At 29.6% G+C, this 16,577-nt stretch overlaps 1 protein-coding gene across 1 annotated transcript; it reads right to left on the bottom strand.

Moving 5' to 3' along the window:
* Positions 1-870: 870 nt before the first annotated feature.
* Positions 871-15,254, bottom strand: LOC107449202 (uncharacterized protein DDB_G0284671-like). The gene is made up of 3 exons (XM_016064674.3): positions 15,032-15,254; positions 7,520-11,055; positions 871-1,532 (listed from the first exon to the last, which is right to left on the bottom strand). Exons 2-3 carry the CDS (start codon positions 7,532-7,534, stop codon positions 1,041-1,043), a joined length of 507 nt encoding a protein of 168 aa, XP_015920160.1. The 5' UTR covers positions 7,535-11,055; positions 15,032-15,254; the 3' UTR covers positions 871-1,040.
* Positions 15,255-16,577: the final 1,323 nt, after the last annotated feature.

The raw sequence follows: 16,577 nt of genomic DNA on the forward strand, positions 1-16,577 counted from the left end.
GAGATTCAAATTAAAGAAACCTGTTTGAAAAGTGATCCCACTAATTCCTGTACCATCCCGTCACATAATTCAAACAGTTTTAAAATCACATAAGAAATTTTAGAATTCGCAGAATGTACTAAGCTACCCAATTAGTATATAACTAGTTTAGTTTAAAATGTTAGAGTTCATGCTTCGTCACGAAATCTAGCATTTTAAACTATCGTTTTTTCGTGACTTCGTGAAGAAATGACTACTAAAAAGGATAGCTGTATCATTAAACGTGTCAGTTTTATTTCTGATTGTGAAATTGTTCTAATAAAAAAATTCCTTCTTTTTATCTAATCCTTTAATGCATAATATAACCATACCTACAGTAAATGCATCAGAGTGCTGAAACTTTTAATTAAACTTTTGAGGTATGTTTTATATCAGAAAACTTTCATTTTTGATGACGTAAAGTTTTTTTTTTGTAGTTCTTTAAATAAGATTTTTTTGAAAAAAATTGTATCAAATATTTTAAAAATGTAATTTTTATGATCAAACTATTTTAAGGCGTTTTAATACGGTAAAAATAAATGTGTTTCATAATCTGATACTTCAGTTAGGGTTATTATTAGGTTATGTAATAACAGGCTAGGTTTATTTAGGGTATAAGGAACCGTGTTATTATTGTGCCAGATTGGAAAATATCGATGATTAAAATGTTATGATTAATATGACTCTATTAATAAATAATTGTATTTGTTTAACTTGGGTCAGGATATTTGATTTCACCTGCATCCCGTTACATATTATTTTAGTTTGAAAATCTCAGAAAATGTTACAATGAATGTGAAAATGTCAGAAATGTCATTGAAATTATTAGTTTTGAAATAAACAAATACACTATTTCATTGAAGTTCGGTGTTTCTTTAAATTGCAAAATATGTCATTTTTATTCTTTCAACAATAATGTTGGTCTTATGCTATACACTTTATCTTTGCTGACATTTACGCTGCCCCTACTATCCGCTCCTTTGTCCACCGCTTTAGCTTTGCTGTCCACGCTGACCGTGTCCTTACTGCCCACCTGACTGCCCTCGTTGACCTCCTCTTTGACCATGCTGTCCTCCTCCTTGGCCTTGCTGTCCGTCTCTCTGTCCTTGCTGACTTCCTCCTCGGCCTTGCTGATCTCCTCCTTGACCTTGTTGACCTCTCTGATTACTAGTTTGTCTTTTACGGCGATTTGATCCGTTTTCTTGGCTGAGACTAATTTCTTCGGAACCACTTTCGTCTGAACTACTTTCGTCTGAACTACCTTCATCTGAACTACCTTCTTCAGAACTACTAAAATTTCCACTACCCATTTCATATTCCAGGCATTTTTCCCTGCAAGCTTCATCATTTTCTTCACATAGACAGTCTGTTAAGGCGTAATCTTTCATACAATCGTTGAAGCATGCTTCATCATCTGCATCACACGGGCACAGTATTGTTACATCTGGTTCTTCTGTCGATTGACTGTTTACTACTGAAGCAGCTAGGTAGACACAAATTGCAACTATTGAAACCTGAAAAATAATTAACGTTACATAAATTATTCAAATAAGATTGAGGAAGTAATTATCGTAGCATTAAATGGTTGCCTTGGGTTATCATACATTTTTCACGTGAAACACAAAAAGGCAACATTTAAAGTATCAGAAGTTCAAATTCTGGAAAAAAAATACGAATTTAAAAATTCAGTGCATATAACTAAAATTAAACTTTTAAAGTCAAGTTGTAAATGATTGATTAGGAATATTCAATACAGAGTACTTAATTATACTGTAGAAGTATAAGAAACTAATAAATAAGTAAACAATAGGAATTTAATTTTCAATAAAATAAAAAAATTTTAGCTGCCAATGTTACAACCTTCATTTTCAGACCATGTTGCTGATAAAGTTGAAGGGCCTCTCACTTTATTACACAAGTTTCATGCTCTATTCCGCATGTAACATCTGTAAATTTATGTTAAGATAGGAAACATTCTTCAGTTGTACCTTGGAGCTTTGTTAACAGCACATCTGTACATCTGTACAACTCACGTGAAGCCCACGATCATTCTCAAGATTGTTTCATTCGCAGATCTCCTTTGTTCATCTACCCAATCTATTTGTTTTCTTGTACTGATAGAACTCGGATACTCTCTTCCAGACTTCAGTATTCCCTAGATGCCCCCTGTCGAGGCGGGTCGGGGTTAAGCTGCACTCGTCAATAAAGTATCTTATGAATGTTATTAATAAATTATATATTCAAGGTACGGTAGGTACTTTATTTTAGTCACACTAGAGCTGCACAGTGGGCCATTGGCGACGGTCTGGGAAACATCCCTGAGGATGATCCGAAGACGTGCCATCGCAATTTTGATCCTATGCAGATGGATGGCTCCCCTGCTTTGGTAACCCGACTGCGCGCGAAGTCGAGTACTTTACAGTAGAACAGTTTTAACGACGACCGATACCGCACACCCTCGGTCCCAAGGCAGATTGATCAAAGTGGTCACACATCCGCTTACTGACCACAGCCTGTGATGCTTAACTTCGGTGTTCTGCTGGGAACCGTGTTTTTACGCTCAGTCTACTGCGAAACATTATATAATAAAAGGAATATATATATATATATATAAATGGCATACTGGCAAAAATGAAACATTTAATTTTTCCCAAATTCTCTAGGCCTTCTAAAGAAAGATCAATCATAAAAAAAGTATGAAATTATAAATATTTCGCACATTGCCAAGGCATTCCTTAGANCTCCGTGCCATATAGATATATATATATATATATATGATTTTCATGCCCTGCTCTGAAGCATCATGATGAAATTACCAAATATTATCACGTATTAGAAAACCATATTTTGATATTAATTTTACAAAAATCATTACCAAAGTCTGAGCTTTTGGTATTCCAATAGAACCCCTGTAAATTTTGCTATATTCCGGTAGTTTTGACCATACTTCTTTTTCAGAGTAGAAAAAAGAGAAATAATATAAAATACAAAAAATATAATGCATAAATTTTAATCAGTTTGACAAAATTTAGTTCTGGAGAGCCATTTATTATCAAAAAGTTGTTTTTTTTCTCCCTGGTTTAATGAATTTAGAGGTTCAATATATGAGATACTAAAATGGAATATTGGACCACTAAGAACGTAAAAGGGCGTCATCGTATCAATTAAAGAAATTTGTTTCGTTAATTGAATCGGTCAAGAACTTCTTACGTACAATCAATAAAAGTTGTGTTCCACGTTTCTTAAAAAAATTTGGGCCACAAACAGTGATTTAACTGGCCATTGAGTTCTCCGTAAAGAATAATAGCTGTTGTAATGATAGCATATGTGAGGCTGGAGTATTTCCATATAGTGATAAATTATCAATTGACTGTAGCATCAGTTTTTAGCACGGCTGAGAGTAAGCAATTTGAGTACTTATCAACTTCGGCCTGCAGAACTTAGGGATGGTTGGCAATCTGTACCTATGTTCCTCTTGGGATATTTACTTACTATATATGGGGATAGCTTAGTGAACGTTCAGCTACGTTAAGCTATTTCGATGTATCCCGACGTTACAATAGCTAATGTTTTTTAAATTTTATTTTACTACTCTTTGTATTTCATATAATATCCATCGGAGAGGTTATGAGCTTTTTATACTTTAATTTTCCTACCATTGTTCTGCTGGGCATTGTTAAATGTTGTTTATAAGAGAAATTACCTCGTCTTACTATCTCTCACATAGTGTCAAAATTGATTGATTCATCAATTTGTAAAGTGGTTGGGAGTAAGCGATTTAAGTATTCATCAACGATTTAAGATTCGTTTGAATCCTGGTAACAATTGCGCTTGAATTGTTAACAGAATCTCCATAAGGCAGCGTCAGCAAAAAAAAAAAAAAAAAAAAAAAAAAAAAAAAAAAAAAAAAAAAAAAAAAAAAAAAAANAAAAAAAAAAAAAAAAAAAATTAGCATTTAGAGAAAAAAGTGAAACATTTTATTCAAGTTTATTTCATAATATATTCATAATTTCAGTAGTGGGGTATTTAATGTTTTATTCGAGGGAAAAACTTAAATAATTATATGTAGACAAGCAACAGAATCTAATGAAATCAATTTTAAGATTGATATCACAAATAATTTTGAGGATATTTAAGCTTTATGTATAAAATATACAGTTTCGTACTTAAACCAATTTATACTTTGCTATCTAGGCAAGTGTGGTATTGCTTCCAATGTATTTAAGCTGAATTTATTGAGACTGAAGCATAGTCAATAGAAATTCAATTTCAAACGTTATTAAAGTTTTTACATACAATGAGTAGTTGTGTACTCATATTTAACGCCGAGCATTGTTATATAGACAAGTTAAGTAATGTTTCTCAAATAGATTTTACGCTTCCTCAAATAAAATTAATGTGAAGTTGATCAAATTAATTGTTTCATATAGTTGCAATAATTTTATGAGTAAAAGAGAATTAGTCAAAAATTATAATTTTCATACATTAAACCCTCATTACTTCATAGATATTAGTTCTATCAAAATATTGTTTCGTTTAAGAAAAGAGAAATGCATCGAAATAAAACCAAACTTTTCTAGATAGCAATATTTATATCTATTCCCCTGTTACCCCCTATTCCTCTCTCCAGTATAACCATTGGAGATAGAGATTAAAATGTCCTAATATCTAAAAGTTATTTCGTATCTTGTACTCAGAAAAATAAAGATTTTAATGTTTTTATCCAAAACTATAACTAAATTTTTAAATTATGCCGCTCTACTATATTAACTAGGTCAAAGAAATTACTCACTAATAACAAAAATCACATTTAATGTGTGTAAAAAATAAGAAGCATCATTAAAAAAAAGATCTTAAAAAAATTAAAGATCTTGATTCTGTGAATGTTACAGTTTAAATAAACTAAGAGATCTCAATGAAATCAAAAATGTAGTTTTTATTTAACAAATAAAATAATTCATCCAGGTTCTATGCTATGCATTAACGACTCGTGGCTGATAAATTGACAGAAATAAATATTTTATTTTCTATTTTATGAACGTCGTTCAACAGCCGAACCAGTTCAGAGTTTACTACTACTAATGTTTAACTTTGTAGCCTTGTACATCTCTCCCAGTATTCGTCTTATTTGGCTTTTTTGATGGAACTAACCTGCACATGCGTTACATACAGAGGAAGACCATTAAAAACTCTCACGGTTAGCCTGACAGCAAGGGGACTCTAACCCGTCTAGGATGTTTTACTGAGGGTATTTTACGTCAGCACTGTGATCGGTGTGTGCTGGGTGCTGAATTCGTATCGAACAGAAATCGCTGGGATTCGAGCCCGGGTCACCCCATTGGAAAAAAGCATTCTATCCCATGAGCCACCACGGTTCCACCAAAAATAAATAGTAAAATAATTATGGTCTCCTAGTGTTTTGCATTTCTTGCGTATTTTTACTTATTAATAAATCGAATCACTTATTTAATGAATAATGCGACTCAAAGTTTCCCTTTCATATTTAGTTATTCATTTCTCTTCTTTCCTTTTTCTTTTTTTTCTGTGCGAGTGATGAAACGACTTGCCGAAGTCCTGTCCCGGTAACATCCCTTTTGGTGAAATGACCGGTGGACGGTTAGACATAGTCGACGAAGCTGCCGAATTAACAAAATACACAGAAGACGAAATGGAATTTCGACGAAACAACCTTGTTGATGAAATGATTCATGCTTAGTGATAATCGGAGAATTATTCTTGCCCATCTATGATTATTGATTTATTACATTGTCAAAAAAAGTTGATGGTGATAGCCGTTAAAAGCTCTCCAACTAACTATCAATTAATTAAAAAAAAGGAAAGAAAAGCACAATTTTCAATTCTAAAATTATTTCCGTATTTATTAATATTGGATTGAATGCTGCTTCATTAATTCACTTCCTTTTCCCCCTTATTTTTTTCCCCTCTTCCTTCACTTGTTATATCAAGAAACATTCAAAGTAGTTATTGCAATTGACTTAACGAGGCTTATCAATAAAAATTAAATCTAAACAATCAATCTCAGAAATAAATACGTGCAAAATGAAATTTCTAATGCGACTTCCAACAAAGTTGCGTTAAACGATAAGCAAAACAAAACATTAATAACAAGAAAAAGTCGTTTGGTTTCCTAGCAACCAGCTAGAGTTGCAGTTACATCAGCAGACGATTTAAAACAATTATTCAAACTAACTGTTTATTGATGACGGAACATCTTTATTGCCACTATCCACTGCAGGTTCACAAGCTCTGGCAGATGTTACTGGTGAAGAAACTGATTATTGTGCCTGTGATTATTGCCTGTGATCCTTGCAGGAGATTTTAATGTGAATTTCTCGTTACCTGAAGCTGAAACATTATTAACCTTCCTTAAAGACAAATTTGGATTGGAAATGATAAATGGTAGGAATGATCCAACAACCAAAGGGGGAACTATCATTGATGCAGTTTTTGCTAGAAATATTGAAAAAATAGAACTCAAACATTTCGTATCTTACTTTAGGTATCATAATCCCATTGTAAATGATATGGATTTGGATATTTCTCCACTCGAAAATGATAATTAAAAGATGCGTTCGATTGTGAATTGTAAGCAATGTTAATAAAGTTTGTCTTAAAGAAACAATATGATTTCACTAAAAATCATTTTTCTTTTTTGGCTATCGCACATGGGACACAAATTTTGCTTTATACTGATTTTAAAAAATTGAGACACGAAAAAATATACTAAAATTACGAAACCCTGAAATTTTCTAAATAATGTCGATAAAATGACCCTGTCGAGGAGACGACCTTGTTGACGAACGACCTTGTTGACAAAATGACCCGGTTGACAAAATCGCCTGACCTAATTGATAGATTGATCTGATGATGAGTGCTGTAGATGAAACGTATGATGTTATTGATGAAGTGACTGTAACCAAAATGCATGTAAATGAAGTGACTGTCACCAAAATGCATGTTAATGAAGTGACTGTCACCGAAATGCATTGTAAGGCGTAAAAATTTTTACACTATTTTAAACTATGCGATTTTAAATGACAAAATGCAAAATGTGAACAAATTTGTTGGAGTTACAAATTTGTTGTACCTGAGCAATTATTTAATAAAAGCCATATTTTTAAGTTTTATTTCTAAAGAACTATTCATCCGATTTTGTTCAAATTTCGTGTTTTGACATTTAAAATTACTTTGATAAAATTGTGTAAAAATTTATATAACTCATAATTCAATAATTTTAAGACCCTTATTAAATAATATAATAAAAAAATAATAATAAAAAACAATTAAAAATTGTTTTCAAAAAAGAATTAATTTTGAAAAAACTTTATTTCCTATATTTTTTACAACTTAATATTAAATCAAATGACACAAGCTACAAACAAAAAAGACAGAATAAAATAAAATAAATCATGATTAGCATCTGAGCCTTTTCTCAGTTTTTATTTAGTTAGATTGGTTATAAATTGAGAAAAAATCTTACCATTATATTTGACATTTTTAAAATTGCTTCATTGAATTTAAGTTGAGTTTTCAACTGTAAAATATTACTTTTTATAGTTTTATGTAGTCTAAGTTTAATCACGCAATGTCCTTCGAATATTGTGTGATCAACTTTTGAAAAGCGTTTCAAAAGATTTCATAACTTGCAAATGGATGGTATTTAATATTTTCCTGATTCATTATAATCATTTATTAGTCTACCTGCGCCCTTCAAATTCATTGAATATCATATGAAAGTAAATCTATGATTCATCACGCAATGTGTTTTTATTGTGTTATGTTATTTGTCTGATGATGGGACTAACTATTCCTGAAAATAAATACCAATAACGAGCAACAATAGCATAACTCTTCTTTTGTTCAAACTATCAATGCAATCCAAGGTATTTTGTTTTAGGTTTTACTAATAAGTACTCATATAAAGTGATAGCAATTTTTTTTTTCAATTTCTTAAATTAACTATTTACAAGAAACATTTTTTGAAATTAAAAACCATCATTTATAACTATTAAATAAATTTGCAATGTCTTGAGACAAGCAAAATAAGTGAAAAGAATATCTTGAAATGAAAAATGCTCTGAAATAACAGTGGGCATTGTACCAGATGGGGCTGAGACTGTTGAATTTTATTTAGTAGAGAAGTTTCATGTGGTATTTTTTCAAGCAAGATTATGTATGGTTATGGATTTATTATGTATGGTTTGTTTATTGAAGTTTGTAGTTAATAATGTTTGCTATTTACTTTAAATTGGATAATGTTTTAGCGAGCTTTCGGGATAAATAGATTAACTCTGAAGTATGTTACAATTTTCGCGTTATTCTAACATGCTATTTGTCGCCATAATTAGGCTTAAATAGATCAATAAGAGCAGCTATGGACCAAATATGTCATTTTTTATGTTATTTGATAAAAGGTCGCACTTGCTAAGGTTACCATAACAACGAATATAAATAGGAGAAGAAGGCTAGCACCAATGGACATAATGTGCACCCGTCCCCCAATGCATGGTGCGATTCCTATGTATAAAGGCAAAAGCAACAATAAGAAGAACAACAGCAGAGGTTGAGACTTGTTTTCATCCTCCTCTACTCCCAACCATTACAGGGATGGGTGAAAGGTTGGGGGTGATGAAAAGCTTTCCCTTTTTTATTGCTGTTTTTTTCTGCATATTTGCACTTTTTATTAACAGTACTGTAGTATTACTAAAGATATTTCTTTGAGAACACATTTATATCATCCATGTTGACTAAATCCGCCAACATATTTCGAAATAGAAAGAGAGAAAAAAATGGCTGTCGTCAGAAGACAGTGTACGCAACCATATATGTAGAGTTGTCCAACCACAGGTTCACAGTTAACGTACCTCTTAACTGTCACTTTGCTTCGTATGCTCACTAGATCTTAGTATATATGATGTTGGGCTAAGTATGTTGGTCACCCTGTAAATTGTTTTTATGGTATAACATACCGCTCTCCGAGCTGTTCCCCGCATTAGTTACTATTGGACTTCCTCTCCTTTCTATATTATTTGACAATGAGGTAAACTTTAACAAATTTACAAGTTTTAAATCTGCCAACATATTTTGAAATAAAAAGAGAGAAAAAAATGGTGGTCGTCAGAAGACAGTATGTATGGTTACAACTTTAACTTTAACAAGTTTTAAATTTTACAAATTTTATAGATTAAATTCAATAGGGACAGTTTATTTTCAAGCAGAAAGCAGTTTATTTCAAATCTGGACTATTTTCTTCCTTTTCCCTTACTAGTTGTTATCCATAAAACTCTTATTTTTATATCAATACAGGTATTTAACAAAATGAATAATATTATAGATAAATGAAAACCAAATTGCAACAAATATCATATTTTTTTCGGTGAAATGGTTTTAAAAATTAAGGCGAACCTTCACGTGCGTCCAATGCATACATACTACATTTTATTCAGTTTTTAATTATATCCAGGTATAATGTGTTTAGTGTATTTTCAGAAGCAGAAGATAGCATATTGAATTAAATTTTAGTTTAAAATTAGCTTTCCACTTAATTGTTGTATTCACTCTATTTATAAGCTTTTGCATAAGCTAACCGAAAAAGTAATAAGCATAAATAAATTAATTTCGAAATTAGTTTAGCATTTTGTAATAACTTCTGGACTTGATAATCGCCTGGATTCGGTTAGGAAAGGAATCAATATAGTTTGTTAGGTAGGTTGAATTGAGTTTAATCAACTCACTGGGGAATTTATCACACGAAATCGCACAATTGTGGATTTCAAATCTGGTGATTTCGAAGGCCGATGGAAATGTAATTGGGTGTATGAGTGCTTATTAAATAAAATTCGTCCAGCTTGATGAGCTTTTCTATTGTCAATGTAAGAAACGAGTGTACCAACAAAATACTGATCATGAGAATGTTAACTGAAGGACAACTCCCGACCACCTAAAATGATAAAATAAAAATGCTGGTTCATATTAGTAGTCATCTCGAAAATCGAGATAAATTCATCCTAAAAAAATTCCTCTAAAACATCCGAAACCCACTTCTATAAAATAATGCTTCTTATGATATTTTAGATGTGGCCAAATTTTTTCTAAAAACCATAGAGAACTGTGGATTTTTCCTTTAATTTAAGAAAAAATTAAATTGAGTTTAAAATATTTCATCTTCTGTTATTAAAATAAGAGCAGAACACCGTGAACAACTATTCTGAACTTTTTTTTTGTAGTAAAACTGGAAAACCTCGACACAAAAGGCAATCAATAACATATTCAAAGATCGCATGCAGATATAGTTTTATTTTTAATAATTTTGTCGTTGTATCTTTTGTCGTCTGCTCTTATCATCGGTTTTATTTTTACAAATGTAACCCACAAACTTTATTATGTCATCCATATCTTCATGATCATCTTTGTTTGTTTCACTTTCCGATATATCCTCACAACTGTTATCAGAATCGTTAATCACATTTTCATCAATAATAGTGTCACAATCCCTATCACCGTCAAATTTTCTACAGGAGGAGGAGTACTGATCTTCACCACTGTCTTGATGACTCGGAAGAGATGAAGATGAGGGAGTTAAAAGCATCAACAAAGTCTACAAAAGGTATATAATACTTAAATTGCACTGAGAAAGCTGGAAAACCTTGACAAAAAGGCAATCAATGACATTTTTAGCGATAGCATGTAGAAATAATTATATTTTTAATAACTTTATAGTTGTCTTTTTCGTCTTCTGTTTTTATCATCGGTTTTATTTCCACAAATGTAACCCATAAACTCTATTACATTATCCATATTAGTGGGATCATCTTCATCTATTTCACTATCCGATATGTTCATGTCCTCATAGCTCTCATCAGAATCATCTATCACATTTTCATCAATAATAATGTCGTATTCACCATCACCGTCAAATTTTCCACAGGGGGAGGAGTAATATTCTTCATCAATGTCTTCATCACTCGGAGGGGATGTCGGGAAGGATGATGAGGATATTAAAAACATCAACAAGGTCTGAAAAAGATACAGAATACTTAAAAACTACGCTGAGAAAAAAATCGTGGTCAAAACTTATGGTAAAATTCACTGTGATTCTGGCTCTTTGAGAGTTCCAAAACGTTCGGTAATTTTTAGCGATTTTTTAAAAAAAATTTACCGATAATTTTTCGGTAAACTTTTACCGATGGCAATGATAATGGTAATGATTTTGTTAAAAATTAACAGCAAACTGTGATTTTATAATATGTGATAAAACTTGGTAAATGAGTAAAATTTGGTTATTATGTCATGATACTTAAGAGCAGGGGCTTCCAAATGATCCTTAGGGCTCCGTGGAAGGGTCACAGGGGTTCCTACAGATAGAATTTTTTTTTTTACCGTTTATATTTTTCGAAACTTGTAAATAAATTTATGTACTGTTAATAATACATTATTTATTTAATATTTACGTTGTTACGAGAGTATTTAATTGAAATGTTTGTGAAAAAAGAAATTTCAATGTTTTTCTAATAACAATATAATGAATGAATTATGAAAAGGAAGCTTTTATGAAAAATTCCGCTAAAAATAACTACATTCAGCAATGAAGAAGTATGTTTCGCTGATAACCACTTTTCAACGTTTATTTTCTTCCTTTTCCGGTTTTGTTGTAATAGAAACCATATTTCAACTCCTTAATTTTCAGTTCATGCATACATGAAAAAAAAATTAAAAATTTGACTAGAATGCTGATCCAGACCTATGAATTCAACTGTCTATCGCAAAGACACAATTTTAAGACTAATATTGATAAAACAATAGGATGAAATAATTTAATTCTTCCTTTATTCTCTAAATATTTTTAAAGTAGTTTATAAAATAAAGATCATTACATGTTTTTAAAATGATTAAGTCTTTCACTAATTTACATGTTCACAATTGCTAAAAGAAATTTATTTATATTATCTCGTGGTTCCATCAAATGAACATTGATCGTTGAGCCTTTAGGTTTCCACAGGTTTAGGTTTTGGAACGCAGCCTTAGAGCATGGCACAAAAGCTATTTATTTGGTTAAATTTGCTTTTCAGTGTTGTGGTAAATCGTTGCAACTTTCGGTAAACCGTTACAATATTAACAGAAAAGTTACCAAACGAATGGTTTAAACATCGTATATTTCTGTTTTATAAATCAGAATGAATTTTTTTTACCAGAAATGTCATTACCATTCAGTACAGTAATTTTACTAGAACTATTTTCTGCGCTTAGCTTATATGATTTTTTCAATAAGCTTAGAGTTGTAGTAAGCTTGATCAATTTGAAAAAATGACTTAAAGTAACTTTTATCGACCTATCTATATATATTCTAAATTATTCTAGAAATATTCTAAAAGTATGGCAAAATAGCTAGCAGTAGTATGCCCATCCGATAACAAAAAAAAACAAATAAATAAATGATTATTGAATGTGCACTTGAGTACTCAGTTTTTTTTTTTTGATTTCAACTACGAACTTATAATATTGAAGTTCATAAAAACGCGTTTCAAAAGAAAGATCATCAACAAAAATAAACACGCTGTTTCAGAAAGTATTTAAAATACTAATGCAGTGACATGCTTCAGTGTTAATTTTACTTATTATAATGAATTAATAATAAATAAATAATAATAATTGAGCTTGACATGAACATTCAGTGAAACTCATTTTTGTTTAAATATAGCTCTAAGCAGTCAAACCTAAATAACGTTATTTTTCCATTAATTGAAAATAAAAAAGGAATAAAAAATGAAGTAAACAATAAGTACACAACTAAGAACCAAACCTAACTTACGTACACAACTTTTCTTTCATTTCAACTACGACTCAACAATATTTAATTTCTATAAAACGCAATACAAAAGAGTAATTTTCAACAAAAATCATCTCGTTGTTTCAGAGAGTATTTAAAATACTAATTTGGTAACATGCCACCAGCTTTAATTATACTTGATATAATGAATTAACAAAAAGAAATAATTTCAATGAACTTGCCATAAACTCATAATAGAACTAATTTTCAATCAAATATAGCTGTAAGATATCAAACATCACTGATGTTATCATATAATTAACTGAAAATGAAAAAACACAATATCTGCAAATTGTATAAAACTATGCATGATGCTAATCTTTCGACAGTTTTTATTACACCTTTCTTGAAAAAAAATTATCAAAATTTTAAATCATTTAGGATTAGGGTATATAATTGGCCGATCACCCTTCATCTAAATTTGAATATCTGAAATCATACATTTTTCACTGACACTGGTAGTCACACAATCATTTTATTATTGTAGATAAATTATAATGAAATGATAATGTTAAAAAATGAAATAACACATGAAATAACAATCACTGTGCATTAAAAGTTATTAAATTTTAATAATGGATATGTTTAATTAAACGAATGTCTAAAATTAGGAATGGAATTCAACCTGAGACGCTTCATTTTCGTATTATTCAATTCATATAACTCAATCTTAAATTAACACATATTTTTAAGGATCAAAAAATTATTTTTGCCCAGTTTATTAAATATTTAATAACAATATAAAAAAAAACAAATATAAACCATTTAAAATAAGCATATTTAAATACATAAAAAATATTTTTACAATAAGATTAATTTAAAAAATCATGCATGAATGGAGATCTTAAATTTTGAAAAATTGAAATCGAATTCGAATTTTTTATCTGCATAAGAAATCAACATTTTTATTTCAAAATGTTTGTCTTTTTTTTAAACCTTTATATTAGTTGAAATATGAGTAGCTTATATGGGAAGACGGACGTGTGTTTATAAATTTATTAGCCAAAAAAAAAAAACAGAAGTTGTTTTAAAAATATTTATAGCTAAAAATAGATTTTAAGAAAGTTTGAAAATATTTTTAAATGTTAATTCAGTTTAATAATTTTTCTAAAGTAACAGGTGGAAAAAGGAAATCAGGTAAAATTAACATACTGTATGGTAGTGACGCTTCAGAAAAATAAACATAATTTGGTTAATAAAAACAAATGGTATTTAAACCTTTCATTTGGTAATTCTTCTTTTCATATGGTAACGGTTTACCAGAAATTCTCTCATCATGATGTATTAAATTGTATAAACGTTAGGAAACAAAATTATGTAAAACCATAACTCTAAACAATAAACCATTACGAACGTTCTGGTTATAGTTGACTAACTTGAAAAAATTAAATAAAAGATGGTTTTTTGTTCAAGAGCTTTCTTTAATTTGAATTGTTTATAAACACAAAAAATTGGGTAAACAAATTTTAGTTTTGAACATTGATTTTCTTTAAATGCAACTTATATTGATTTTTAATTTTAAGAATGTTTTTAGTATTTTTTAATTAAAATAATTTTAGATGAATTTATGATAACTTTACGCTTCGAAAATCTTTTATAAACTCATTAAAACAACAAAAATATAACAAATTCTTACACCGAGAAAAAAATTGTGGTGAAATTTCTGTATTGTATAGTAATTTCGTTTCTGGTTAAAGAAAACGAAAAATTCTGATTAATAAAACAAAATTGTACTATATTTTAGTCATTCATTAGGTAATTTTTCAGTTCATATGGTAACAGTTTACTGAAAATTTTGTTTTTCTAAATTATAGTTGATATTACCCCACATTTAATAAAAAATACAAAAATTAAAAGTAAGTTTAACCGAATAAATAGTTTTTATGCTATGCTCTAAAGTATTATAATAAAATTATCAAACCTTTCCATATTTACCAAACTTTATCAAATATTATAAAACCATATTTCCTTATTAGTTTTACTAAAATCATTACCAAAGCACTTCAGTAAAACTGCCATACTTTGGGTTTCTTTTTGGGGTTCCGAAAGAGCCAGAAACACGGTAAATGTTACCATATTCTGGAAGTTAAGACAATTTTTTCCTCAGTGTAAAAAAGTTAATTTTGTAACAATTGTTTATCGTAAGAAAATATAAATAAGTCTCACCAAAAGGCAAATCATTTGAACAGTTTATAAAGCTAGCATTTTCCGGTAATTTTAATAAACATTTCTTCATTAAACTATTATTGAATTTTGTATTAGAATGTTTGCAAAATCAAAAATTGCCAAATACTTGAAACGCTACAAACGCTATATATAAAATGCTACACTGAAACGGCCAGAGCTATGAGTAGCGTAAGCATAACGTTACTATTTTACGTGATAATATAAACTCCAATTAAAATTAGCCTCTAGGATAAAAAAGATCATTGTTATTTATTGGTAAGAAATGCGTCTTTCAGTTTCATTGTTCTTAAGAGTCAAATAAAAGCACATTGTTCGTTTATATATTATGTAGTTTTGTCCAGTCTTGAAACTGATTTATTTTCCATCAAAAATGAATGCATACAAAACAGACCAGCTTCTAACTGCTACCATATTGGTTATTAAAATTCCTCAAATAAATATTATTACCTTCAGTTAAATTGTTATGAGAGAATAAAAAATTGTTGAATACTCAGAAAGAAAAAAAACAGGAAAAATTACCCTACTGTATGGTGAAACAAAAAAAAATCATAATTCTGGTAATAACACCGAAGTGAACGGTATTTAAATTACTTATCTGGTATTTTTTCCGTTCAAATTATTATAACTACTTTCCAGAAATTCTAGTTTATAAAATTATAGTTCTGATTACCACATATTTAGTAAAAAAAACAACATAAAAGTAAAGTTAACCTAATAAATTGTTTTTATGCCACGCTATAGGGTATCATGATAAAATCACCAAATTTGCTAAATGTTATTACATATTATAAAACCTTATTTTATTGATGATTTTTCCAATTTTCCCAAAAAAGTTTTCGTTAAAAGTACCGAGCTTTTTGGTGTTCCCATAGAGCCAAAAACAGTGCGAATTTTTTCAATATTCTGGTAGTTTTGAACATACATTTTTTCTCAGAGCTCAATTAGTATCTTTCTCATATTCATTGGAATCATTTTTAATATAATAATTGAATCACTAAATTAAATGAATGTTGGATTAAAGTTCAAAATGTGCAAACATGCGTCATAAAAATGTAATTCTTACTTTGATTTTCATTTAAGTTTTCCTAGTACAAATTATTAAAGTTCATAGGGTACAATTTATTTCTAACGGCATGTAGTAACATCCTAACAGTACGTATTGAAAAAAAATTGTATGGCGAAGACTGTAAAAATATGGTAAAATTTGCCATGCTTTTGGTTCCTTGAGAACACCAAAAAGCTCGGTAATTTCTACGGAAGTTCTTTGGTAATCTTTTTTTGAGAAGTTAAAAACAAAATATATTTTTATAATATTTGATAAAATTTGATGATTTCATAATAACCTTAGAACATTGCATAAGAACGAAATATTCGGTTTAATTTACCTTCTAGTTTGCAGTTTTAATAAATGTTTGGTTAAAAGAACTATTGTTTTTATAAGAATCAGAATATCCACTAAATCTTTACAGCACGAACGGAAAAATTATAAAATCAATGGCATAAATACCGCAATAATTTTAGGTTT

The sequence above is a fragment of the Parasteatoda tepidariorum genome, chromosome 6 (assembly GCF_043381705.1).
Source record: "Parasteatoda tepidariorum isolate YZ-2023 chromosome 6, CAS_Ptep_4.0, whole genome shotgun sequence".
In the NCBI taxonomy this organism is placed as follows: Eukaryota; Metazoa; Arthropoda; class Arachnida; order Araneae; family Theridiidae; genus Parasteatoda; species Parasteatoda tepidariorum.